Raw genomic sequence first — 12,664 nt, forward strand, 5'->3', positions numbered from 1 at the left:
AGCTTCCCTTTTAGAACTGCTTTTACTGTGTTCCGATAGATTTTGTGTTGTCATGTTTTCAGCATCATTAGTTTCTATATATTTTTAAATTTCCTCTTTAATTTCTTCAGTGATCTCTTGTTTATTTAGCAGCGCACTGTTTAGTTTCCATGTGTTGTTTTTTTTTTACAGTTTTTTTTTTTTTTTACCTGTAATTGATTTCTAAACTCATAGCATTGTGGTAGGAAAAAATGCTGATACGATTTCAATTTTCTCAAATTTTCCAAGGCTTGATATATGATCCAAGATGTGGTTTATCCTGGAGAATGCTCCATGGGCACTTGAGAAAAAAGTTTGTTCTCCTGCTTTCAGGTGGAATGTCCTATAAATATCAATTAACTCTTTCTGGTCTGTTGTGTCATTGAAAGCTTGTGTTTGCTTAGTTATTTTCTGTTTGGATGATGTTTCCACTGGTGTAAGTGGGGAGCTAAAGTCCCCCAATACTAATTGTGTTATGGTTGATTTCCATATGGTTGGAAATCATATGGATTTATGAAGTTTTCTTTTATGGTTGTTAGTGTCTGCCTTGTGTATTGAGGTGCTCCTATTTCTATGCATAACTATTTGTAATTGTTTTACCTTCTTGGATTGAATCTTTGACCATTATGTACTGTCCTTCCTGACCTCTTTAACAATTTTTATTTTAAAGTCTATTTTATCTGATATGAGTATTGCTACTCCAGCTTTCTTTTGATTTCCATTTGCATGGAATATCTTTTTCCATCTCTCACTTTCAGCCTGTATGTGTCCTTAGGTCTGAAATGGGTCTCTCATAGGCAGCATATACATGGGCCTTGTTTTTGTATCCATTCAGTGTCTGTGTCTTTTGGTTGGGGCATTTAATCCATTTACATTTATGTATGATTTATACGTTCCCATTACCATTTTCTCTACTGTTTTCTTACTTGGTGTTGAATTCTCTTTGCTTTTGCTTGTCTGTAAAGCTTTTGATTTCTCTGCCAAATCTGAATGAGATCTTTGCTGTATAGTCTTGGTTGTAGACTTTTTTCCTTTCATTACTTTACATATATCCTGTCATTCCCTTCTGACCGGCAGAGTTTCTGCTGAAAAATCAGCTGATAGCCATATGGGGACTCCCTTGTATGTTATTTTTTGCTTTTCCACTGCTGCTTTTAATAGTTTTTCTTTGTATTTAATTTTTATTAGTTTGATTAATATGTGTCTTGGTGTGTTTCTCCTTGAGCTTTTCCTATATGGGACTCTCTACACTTCCTGGATTTTGGTGAGTCTTTCCTCTCCTGTGTTAGGGAAGTTCTCAACTATAATCTCTTCAAATATCTTCTCAGACCCTTTTTCTTTCTCTTTTTCTGGGACCCCTATAATTCAAATGTTGGTGCATTTAATATAATATTGTCCCAGAGAGCTCTGAGACTATCTTCAGTTCTCTTCATTTTTTTCCTTTATTCTGCTCCTTGGAAGTTATTTCCATCATTCTGTCTTCCAGTTCACTTATTCATTCTTCTGCCTCAGTTATTCTGCTATTGATTCCTTCTAGCATATTTTTAGTTTTAGTTATTGCATCTTTCATCACTGTTTGTTCATTCTTTTGTTCTTCTAGGTGTTTGTTTAATGCATTTTCTTCATTCTATTTCTGAGATTTTGGATCATCTTTACTATCACTCCTTTGAATTATTTTTCAGATAGTTGCCTATTTCCTCCTCATTTATTTGATCCTGTAGGTTTTTACCTCGCTCCTTTATCTGTAACATATTTTTTTGTCATCCTAATTTTTTTTTTTTATGAGTAGGAATGTGTTCCTATCTGTTTGTTTGGCCTGAGGTTTCTTGCAGTGAAGTTTGCAGGCAGTTGGGTCAAACTGGGTCTTGGTGTTGAGATGTGGACCTCTGGGAGACCTTACTCTGATTAGTATTCCCTGGGGTCTGAGATTCTCTATTAGTTCAGTGGTTCAGACTTGCCCACCACTAGAGCTCATTTCCAGTCTCTGGCCCATGAACTGAGATCTCACAGGTCACAGGACACTGCAAAAAAAAAAAGAAGAGCAGAACAAAAACAAAGGATAAAAATTATAATTTAGAAAACCAGCAGATATATTAGAAAAAATAAGAATATATATGAAACAAACATACCAGAAGGTAAAACAGAACTCCAGTAGCAAAGGAAAAAACCCAAAACCAAACCAAACCAAAACAAAAATGACCAGAAAAAGCCTTGGCTGTGGGGGGCAGGGCTTAGGCAGGGCTGCCCTTAGGCAGGGTGGGGTTTAGGCTTAGGACCCAGGCCAGAAAAGGCCCTAGGTGGGTGTTGGGGTGGCGCCCAGGCTCAGCCTGGCCTGTAGGGGGCCCTCTGGAGTGCCTCTGGCCTCAAGTTTTAGAGGCCCAGGGCCTCAGCAAGCTCCCTGGAGCTGAGTGACCAGGGGTGGAGAATGCTAGATGTGTTTCCCTGATCCCCAACCCCTCAGGTCCCTCCTAGTCCCTGCTGATCCCGGAAGGTAAATGTGTCTCTTCAGGGGTGTAAACCCCTCCCTGTACCCAGCCTCCCCTCGGGTGTGCCTGCCACGCCCTCCTGCCTCCACCTCTCCTCCCCCGTCGCTACCCCCCACATCCTACCCAGTTGTTCGGGGGTTCCTCTGGTCTTCCTGGGTGTCCAAGGTCCTCCACCAGCATCTGGTAAATATCCTATTGGTGGGGAGACATGGACTCTGCATCATCAAATCTTGTGGATGTTGAGGCCAATATCTTCAACAAAATACTGGCAAAGTCACTGAACAATGTATGAAGGTGAGAACAGATTACAATGAAAGACATAGTCCAGGTATGCAACATTGATTTAATAATTTGACCATTAGAAAACCAATATAATGCATGACATTTAACTGATTGGAAGTGAGAAATGATGTGATTTTTCTCAGTAAATGCAGAATAAAAGTTTGATCAATTTTAACACCATAATTTTGTCATCAATTTATGCCATAAAATTCTATCAATAAACAAACTTTCCCTTACCTTGATAAATGGCATTCTAGAAAACACCAGCCAATATCACATTTAAAGTAAAACCTTGAAAGTTTCAATATGAGTTAGCAAACAAGAGAAGTAGGCCAACTGTCACCACTGCTGTCCAACGCTGCACAAAACAGAAGCGAGGTAAATGAAATGCATAAAAGTTGGAAAAACATGGTGGAATTCAAAGATGACATGATTATCAATGCTGAAATTCAAGGATAAATGATTTGACAGAGCATTTGGAAATATAAATGCACACAAATATTAACACACAGAAAATACTACTACATTTATATACTAATTACAAACAGTTATTTTAAAATAAAATTTTAAAACATTAATAATAGCATCAGAGGTATCATGTTTCTAATTCCAAATGTAATACAAGGTGCTTAATGGCTTTGGGGGGGAATAACATTTTTGAGAGATGATAAAGAAGGTCCTAAATAAATGGATAGAAATTCATGAAAGAATCTAGGATGTTCAATAACAGTCCATATCCAAGCAGATGTTCTTCGGGAGGGTGAAGAGTATTGAGAATTGACAGTCAAATTCAGTGTGAGCATTTGCTCTATCAATATTAAAAACTATTGTCAAGCTACAGTAATGTAGAAAGGTGGCTCAATGAAAGGACAGTTATCAGACCAAAGGAACAGAAGAGAGAGTTTAGCAAAAGATCTGTCCACAGACGGACCTTTGTTCCATCCCCACATTTTTTTTTTTTTAGTGTGGTGGCTGTGCAAGGAGTGGAAAATGATGGTCTTTTTGTAAGAATTTGTTTTTCCATTTGACCATATAAGGAAAAACAGTTCATCTGATAACACAAACCACACAGAACCAACTCCAGGTCGGTTAGAGACCTCAGAGTAAGAGATAAAACCATAAAAACTCTTAGATGATGACTTAAGATTGCCTTGTGGTTTTTGAGTAAGGGGAGATTCCTGACACAGAACGCAAATGCACTACCATGGAACAAGAATGACAGACACATTTGACTGCATTAAAACTAAAAACTTTACAATAATAATAATAAAAAAAAAAGCAAAACTAAAAGCTTTCATTAGATTCATTCAGTTCAGTTCAGTCACTCAGTCATGTCCAGCTCTGTGCGACCCCATGGACTGCAGCACGCCAGGCCTCCCTGTCCTTCACCATCTCCCAGAGCCTGCTCAAACTCATGTCCATTGAGTCAGTGATGCCGTCGAACCATCTCGATTCATCAGAAGACACCATAAAAGAGTGGCATGCAAGTCACACAGATATGGAAGAGAAAAGTTTTAGCATGCAAATAGAAGTCCTAAAAATGAATATGAAAAAGGCAGACAGTGCTATTGAAAACCAGGCAAGTTCTTTAACTGTGACACCACAGAAGAGAAAATGACCAAAAAATGACCATAATTACAAAAAAGATTAATAAAGCTTCTCCACGTTGTGGGTCACCAGGACCATACAGGAGACAGCCACAGGAAGTATCACCTCACTCCTCCAGATTGGCAACAGTAGACACACAGAATAGGCAAGAGGGTGGAGCCTCAGTAATTTTCATGCACTGCGGGTAGGAACGCTCTCTGCACAGTTGAGTGGGAGAGACTGGCTTCATCTAGGAAGGTTGAGGCTTTATCTAGGAAGAAGACTCTGCCTTCATCTAGGAAGGTTGCATGGATCATGACTCCCCGCCCCCTGCCCCCACAGATCCTATATACAGAGAAGTCTTTTGCAATGTTCTTACTTAGAACTGCCCACTTGGAGCTGTGGCCAAATGTATAGATAAATTGAGTCACCACTGCTGATAAGGTATGGGGCCTCTTGGGCACGTATCTAGTGCAGAGCTTAGAGAAGTTTCTAGTCTTCCTACCTCCCTGTGCAGTCCCTTTCCCCCTACTGTTGCCTTCCTGCCTTAGATGATCATGTCTTTAACTTTGTACTTCGCCCCCTGTCCCCAGAGTCCATGGCTGTACATCATTTGCCAGGGAACAGCCGGTGTTGAGTGAAGGGCGTACTGTGATTGGGGGGACAGCCATGCTGAGCTGCAAGGTAGCCCAGACCCAGAAGGAAGTGACATGGTTCAAGGATGAGAAGAAGCTGAGTGCCAGCTCAGAAGTGCGTGAAGAGACCCAGGGCCGTGCTCAGGGCTGGTGGTGCAGCGGGCAGGGAAAGCAGACACTGGGGAGTACAGCTCTGAGGCTGGAGGCCGGAAGGTCTCCTTGGGCATGGACATCACGGGGGGTTCTGACCGAGAGCATTTGGAGGAGGTGATGGGACTGACTAATAGACTCACTGGACCCTAGTGCTCTTTACATTAGATTTCTTCTCTTCAAGTCTCCCGTCCTTCCACTTCCTATTCTTATGCCCATGGCCGAACCAAGGGAATTTAAACTGGAGTGGCATGTATATGGAAGGGAGCTTGGCCCTTCTTGTAAACTTCAAGTAGTGTCTGATGTAAACACTTATTCACATGTCCCAACAGCTGTATAGAATCTTCCCCGTGTTGAGGACTCTGGAATCCACCTGGTGCTTGAGGTTTGAAGTAGACCAGATGTCTCTCACCTGGGACTGTGTGCATATCCTTCTGTTGACTGTTTTGGCTGTTCCCACATCCCTCACCTGCCACCACATGAGAGTTCTTACTAGTGAGACCTGTTTGAATTTCACTGAACCAAAATTAAGGGGACTTTTTCTTTTTTGGCCACATAATCATGCTTGGAATTATCTCAACACTAAAATTTGGTTCATAATAGTTTTAGGTGTTCTGGGAGGCTCTTTTCTCTTTTCACTCTGTGTACCAAATTCTAGATGCAGGTTTGGTCTGAGTGTTGGTAGGTATGCACCTGTGATACGTGCCTGAGGTTTAGAATGCTCTTTTCAAACAACATATTGTTTTCCTTTGTCTTCAGTTAGAACTTTTGTGTCAGTATTCTTGGAGTTTGATTCGTAAGCTTAGAGATGGAAACGAATAAGTAGCTAATACTGTACCACTACATTTCATTAAAGATGAGTTTTTGTAGTAGCAGCAGCCATGGTCTCATAAGACAGTATTTACTTTATAGAATTTCCCTCAGGGTTACAGTATTTGTGCCTCCCTGGCTGGTTCATAGAGAGGTCTGAGATCTAAATTTCTTTTCCTTTCATTAGGAGTTTGTTACAGGTAGATAACTGAGTGGGTAGTGGGTTCATTGTTCATTATACTATAAAAAGCATAAATAAATAGTTTACAAAAAGAGGGTGTTAATGTCAAATAACTATGGCTGTGATCCTACACTGACTGACCTCTGGTTGCCAGTACCTAACAGTGTGGTATTGTACCTGTACATAATAGCTTGTGGGTATGTACAGATACCAGAAAACTCACTCTGTACCTTTGTCAAATGTTATTAATATTTTAAGAGAATATGACATTATTTTATGGTAGTCAATTTGAAAAATTTTGGCAATTTGGCCAGTTCCTAGAAAACTATTATCAAAAGTAACACAGGAGAATTAGACAACTCTAACAGTTCTGATGCCATCACCGACTCGATGGGCATGGGTTTGGGTAGACTCCGGGAGTTGGTGACGGACAGGGAGGCCTGGCATGCTGCGATTCATGGGGTCACAAATAGTCGGACACGACTGATCGACTGAACTGAACAGTTTTAAACCTTTTAAAAAGTAAGTTGAACCACAGTAAATAATTTTTCTCAGAAAGATCTAAGCCCAGTGGCTTTCCTGGTAAGTTATATTAAACATTTTAGAAAGAAATTATTCCATGTTCAGGGAGATTCTTCTAGAGAATAGAAGGACATACACTCTGCAAATGGTTTTCTGCAGGTAACATAACATGGTCACCAAAATCTGACAAGGAATGTACCAATAATTAAAATTACAGGTCAGTTTATTACAGCTCTCAAAGGAAAACCCTAGACAAAATATTAGCAAACTGAATTCAGCAATATATCAAGAAGACAATACACTGTGATAAAGTTGTACTCCCATATTGCAAGGCTTATGTAGCTTCAGAAACAAAGCAGATCAATACAAAGCATGAAACGTTAGAAGAAATGACAGATTACATGGATATCAATTCAGAAAATCTAAAAGATTAATTAGACTTAGTATAAGAGTTGAGAAAATTGCCATGTAAAAAGTCAATATATGGAAAACATGTTTCCATATAGTAGCAACTTAGTTGGAAAATGAAATTTTAAAAGATTTACAAAATTGTGAAAAGTATGATGTTTCCAATTCCAAATAAAATAAAGATGTTTAAGACATTAGTGGGGGGGGAATGGTTAAACATTGTTGAGAGAGAGAGTAAAAAATGCCTAAAGAAACAGATGGAACTCTATGAAAGACTCAGATATATTCACATCCAATCAAAGTCCAACAAATGTTTTTCTTTGGATAGTTGAAAATTGAGAAGCAGATTCCAAAGGTCAAGTAGAGCCAACATACTCTTGAAAAAAAATTATCATAAAGCTACAGTAATAAAGATACTGGGGTTACAATACAGGGATAGTTATCAGATCAAAGGAACAGAATAGTGAACTCACAATCAGATCTGTGAATAAATGAACTTCCAACTCCGCCCCCATCTGCACCGTTTTTGTTTTTAAACTGGTGAGCTTGTATAGGCAATGGAGAAAGGATGGTCTTTTTAATATGATGTTTGCAGCATTTAACCATAAAAAATTGCATAGGTAACTGGAACAGCACTTAGAAAGGAACTCCAGGTGGTTTCGAGACCAGAGTATGAAAGGAAGACCATAGAACATCAGGTGATGACATAGATTATCTAATGGCTTCGGGTAAAAGAAGTCTTAAATAGAACAGTGGAACAATGTCCTATATTCGACTACCTTAAAACTAAATTTGGGGGCTTCCCTGGTAGGCCAGTGGTTAGGAATCTGTGCTTCCACTGCAGGGGGCACAGGTTTAATCCGTTGTTGGGGAACTAAGATCCTACAAGCTATGTGGTGAAACCAAATAAACAGATTTAAAACAAAAGCTTGAGTGAAAAGGCAAGTTATGCAGATGGGTACAGTATTTGCAAACTGCATCATCTGTCAAATGTCCAGCACTTAAGCACGTGAAGAGATCTGGAGAATGAGTAAGGGGGAGACAGAAAATGCTATTGAAAGTCAGCTGAAACACTGGAAGAGTCACACCACAGGAGAGCAGACAGTAATGGCCAGAAGACTGAAAACGCCACTCCACTTTCTGAGTCATGCGTGCCGTGCAAGAGGCAGCCAAGGGGGTCCAACTTCCTGCCCACCCGACTGGCCACAGCTGACACGCTGAGCGTACACCAGAGGCTGGAGGCTCCAGACCGCGTCTGCACTGCAGCTGAGAGTGCATCCCTCCCTGAGCTGGCCTGTGGGAGCGTTAATGTCAGATAACTGTGGCTGGGGGCCTACACTGACCTTTGGGTGCCCATCTAGAGAGGTTGAGGAGCCAATGCCTCAGGACCCTGAAGCTCTCCCAGAGTAGTGTGTACGCTGAAGTCTCTTGCAACATCTTCACCTGGAACAACACGCATGGATCAGTGGGAGAACATATAGGTAAAATGTCATTACTCGGTGAGAAGGCCACATAGCTAGCCAGGATCTAGAGAAATTTCCAGTTTTCTTGCTTCACCATTTAGTCCTTCCTCCCCATTGCTGCATCTTGACTTACTGTCTCTGACCTTGTGCATCCCTCCTTGTCCCCAGAGCCTATGGTGGCGTTTGCGAAGGAGCAGGCAGTGCGCAGTGAAGTGCAGGCCGTGGCGGGAAGCAGCGCCACGCTGAGCTGCGAGGTGGCCCAGGCCCAGACGGAGGTGACGTGGTACAAGGACGGCAAGAAGCTGAGTCCGAGCTCGAAAGTGCGTGTGGAGGCCACGGGCCGCGGGCGGCGGCTGGTGGTGCAGCAGGCGGGCAAGGCGGACGCCGGGGAGTACAGCTGCGAGGCCGGGGGCCAGAAGGTCTCCTTCCACCTGGACGTCACAGGTCAGTTATTTGAGAGGATCTTTTGGAGATGATGTGACTGACTTACAGCCATGACAGGATCTTTTCATTGCGTTTAACCTCTTCATGTCTCCCATCTTCCCAGCTCCCATTCTCATGCTCGTGGCTGATCCCAGGGACACTGGGTGGGAATGGTGTGTGGGGGAGGAGGAGGGGCCTCTCTTATGCACCCCCAGTGGTGTTTCCGTGTTGTAATATTCCAGGTGATCTTTGGTGCCCAGGACCCTGGCTCCATCTGGCCCTTGGGGTCTCAAGTAGACCAGATATCCCTCACCTCAGGATATGTGAATGTACTTTTTGGACATTTTAGCAATATCCAAATTCTCTCACCCAGCATCATATAAGGATTCTCCATAATCAGAGATGTTTGTAGTTTTTTGAACCTGACAAGAGGATTTCAGCCCCATAATCGTACTTGGCATTGCCTCAAGTTTGAATTTATTTTAGCTGTTATGGGACACTATTTCTTTCTTGCGCATGGTTGTAGAAGTTATCTGTGCACCTAAATGTTTCAAAATCTAGGTTCCTGTTCTGTTGCAACGTCTGTGCAAAGTAAACCAAGAGAAGAGGATTGGTGCCTTTGATGTGCACCTCTGAGATATGGTACATTCTTTCAAAAGCAAATTTTGGGGGGGTTTTTGCCTTCAGTTAGTACATTCTGTGTCAGTATTCCCTTTGGAGCTTGATTTATAAATTTAGAAATGCAGAGTATTAAGGAGCTTTCCCTACAGCAATAGGCTTTCTTAAAGAAGAGGTACTATAGTAGCACCACTGACTGGTAGTTTCATTCCTAATGACGTGTATCTTTCTGTGCCTTCTGAGGTGCTCCACAGAGATGTCTGCAGACTAACTTTAGTTTCCTTTTGTTAAGAGAGGTTAACTTCAAGTAGAGATGGGCTGTGGTCCTACATTGACTCCTAAGTGCCACCAGATAACAGTTTGATATTGTATTAGTATATAGTGATTCATAGGTGTATATAGATACCAAGAAATCCACTGTGAATCATTTTGACATTATTATAATAAAATATGATATTATTTCACACAAGTAAATTTAAGAAGTTTTGAAATATGGGCCAACTCTTATAAAACTATATCAAAACTTACACAAGAAGAAATAAACTTGAACAGTCTTATAATCTTTTACATAGATGGAACCATAATAAAATAATCTCATAGCACAAAATGAAGCTCAGTGGCTCTACTGGCAAATTATATGAAATATTCTGGAAAACTATTTCATATTCATGGAGATTCTTTAAGAGAATGGAAAAAGGATATATATATATGTGTGTGTGTGTGTGTGTAGATGTCTATTTATATGTGTGTGTGTGTGTGTGTATAGACAGACACTCTTTAACTCATTTCATGTAGCTATCATAGCACTGATACCAAAATCTGACAAAGTATAAAGAATTGAATTTACAGGCCAATCTTTTATGGATATCAATATCAAAATCCTGTACAAAATATTGGCAAAGTGAGTGGAGCAATACATGAAGATCTTAATCCAGGAATGCAAGGTTTGTTCAACATCAGTCAGTCAGTCAGTTCAGTCGCTCAGTCGTGTCCGACTCTTTGTGACCCCATGAATCACAGCAAGCCAGACCTCCCTGTCCATCACCAACTCCCGGAGTTTACTCAAACCCATGTCCATCGAGTCGGTGATGCCATCCAGCCATCTCATCCTCTGTTATCCCCTTCTCTTCCTGCCCCCAATCCCTCCCAGCATCAGGGTCTTTTCCAATGAGTCAACTCTTCACATCAGGTGGCCAAAGTAATGGAGTTTCAGCTTCAGCATCAGTCCTTCCAATGAACACCCAGGACTGATCTCCTTTAGGATGGACTGGTTGGATCTCCTTGCAGTCCAAGGGACTCTCAAGAGTCTTCTCCAACACCACAGCTCAAAAACATCAATTCTTCAGCGCTCAGCTTTCCTCACAGTCCAACTCTCACATCCATACATGACCACTGGAAAAACCATAGCCTTGACCAGGTGGACCTTTGTTGGCAAAGTAATGTCTCTGCTTTTTAATATGCTGTCTAGGTTGGGCATAACTTTCCTTCCAAGGAGTAAGCGTCTTTTAATTTCATGGCTGCAATCACCATCTGCAGTGATTTTGGAGCCCCAAAAAATAAAGTCTGACACTATTTCCACTGTCTCCCCATCTATTTGCCATGAAGTGATGGGACCAGATGCCATGATCTTAGTTTTCTGAATGTTGAGCTTTAAGCCAACTTTTTCACTCTCCTCTTTCATTTTCATTAAGAGGCTCTTTAGTTCATCTTCACTTTCTGCCATAAAGGTAGTGTCATCTGCATATCTGAGGTTATTGATATTTCTCCCATCAATCTTGATTCCAGCTGTGCTTCTTCCAGCCCAGAGTTTCTCATGATGTACTCTGCATATTAGGTGAATAAGCAGGGTGACGATATACAGCCTTGACATACTCCTTTTCCTATTTGGAACCAGTCTGTTGTTCCATGTCCACTTCTAACTGTTGCTTCCTGACCTGCATACAAGTTTCTCAAGAGGCAGGTCGGGTGGCCTGGTATTCCCATCTCTTTCAGAATTTTCCACAGTTTATTGTGATCCAGACAGTCAAAGGCTTTGGCATAGTCAACAAAGCAGAAATAGATGTTTTTCTGGAACTCTCTTGCTTTTTCGATGATCCAGCAGATGTTGGCAATTTGATCTCTGGTTCCCCTGCCTTTTCTAAAACCAGCTTGAACATCTGGAAGTTCTCGGTTCACGTATTGATGAAGCTTGGCTTGGAGAATTTTGAGCATTACTTTACTAGCGTGTGAGATGAGTGCAATTGTGCGGTAGTTTGAGCATTCTTTGGGATTGCCTTTCTTTGGGATTGGAATGAAAACTGACCTTTCCCAGTCCTGTGGATCAGAGCATTAGAAAAATCAGTCTTTAACATTAAGAAGCTAAAAGAGAAAAAGCATATTTCTGCCTTAAAAAACGCAGAATAAAAATGCTTGATAAAATATTTATATCATATCTAGATTGAGTTTTATAAAATACAGGATATATTCATTTTGATAACTTCTTACTGAGCTAGTAATAAATGGATAGTTCCTTAATTTGATACAGAGTACTAAAGAAAACAACAGCAAACATCACACTTACAGAGAAACCTTGAAAGCTTTTCTTTTCATTGGAGCATTTCAGGTGGCTCCACTATCACAACTTATGTCCAATACTGTAGAGACTGTCAGGAAAAATATACAGTAAAATTTAGATAAAGCAATAAGTGAGTTCCTAGATGATAACATTATTAATGCAGACAGTAGAAAGAATTTTTAAAGTTAGTAAGAAAGTTAAGAATAATCGCCACATACAAAATACACAAAAAATGCTTCTATGTTGATATACTGAGAGTCAGAAAATGATACTTTAAGACAATTAAATAACATCGAAAGTGTCAGGCTTCTGACTCCATGTCTAATAAAATGTGTTTAAGCCTTCCAGGAGAGGATACTATTAAACATTTTAGGGAGACAACGAAGATCTAGATGAATGGTGAGCTATGCATGGGAGGCACAAAGATGTCCATTCCTACTCAGAATCCTGGAGAAGGAAATGGCAGCCCAGGCCAGGTATTCCTGCCTGGAGAGTTCCGTGGACAGAGTGGACATAACTGAGCACAT

General features: G+C 40.9%; 1 protein-coding gene across 2 annotated transcripts in view; it reads left to right on the forward strand.

Annotated features, from left to right (window-relative positions):
* Positions 1 to 12,664, forward strand: part of OBSCN (obscurin, cytoskeletal calmodulin and titin-interacting RhoGEF) — a 170,682-nt gene that overhangs the window by 120,926 nt on the left and 37,092 nt on the right. For both annotated transcript variants that reach the window (XM_043467097.1, XM_043467098.1), the window contains exon 21: positions 8,711 to 8,986. In XM_043467097.1, coding sequence (XP_043323032.1) covers positions 8,711 to 8,986 — 276 coding nt within the window. The remainder of the gene's footprint in view (positions 1 to 8,710; positions 8,987 to 12,664) is intronic.

Source organism: Cervus canadensis, chromosome 4 (genome assembly GCF_019320065.1).
Source record: "Cervus canadensis isolate Bull #8, Minnesota chromosome 4, ASM1932006v1, whole genome shotgun sequence".
Lineage (NCBI taxonomy): Eukaryota > Metazoa > Chordata > Mammalia > Artiodactyla > Cervidae > Cervus > Cervus canadensis.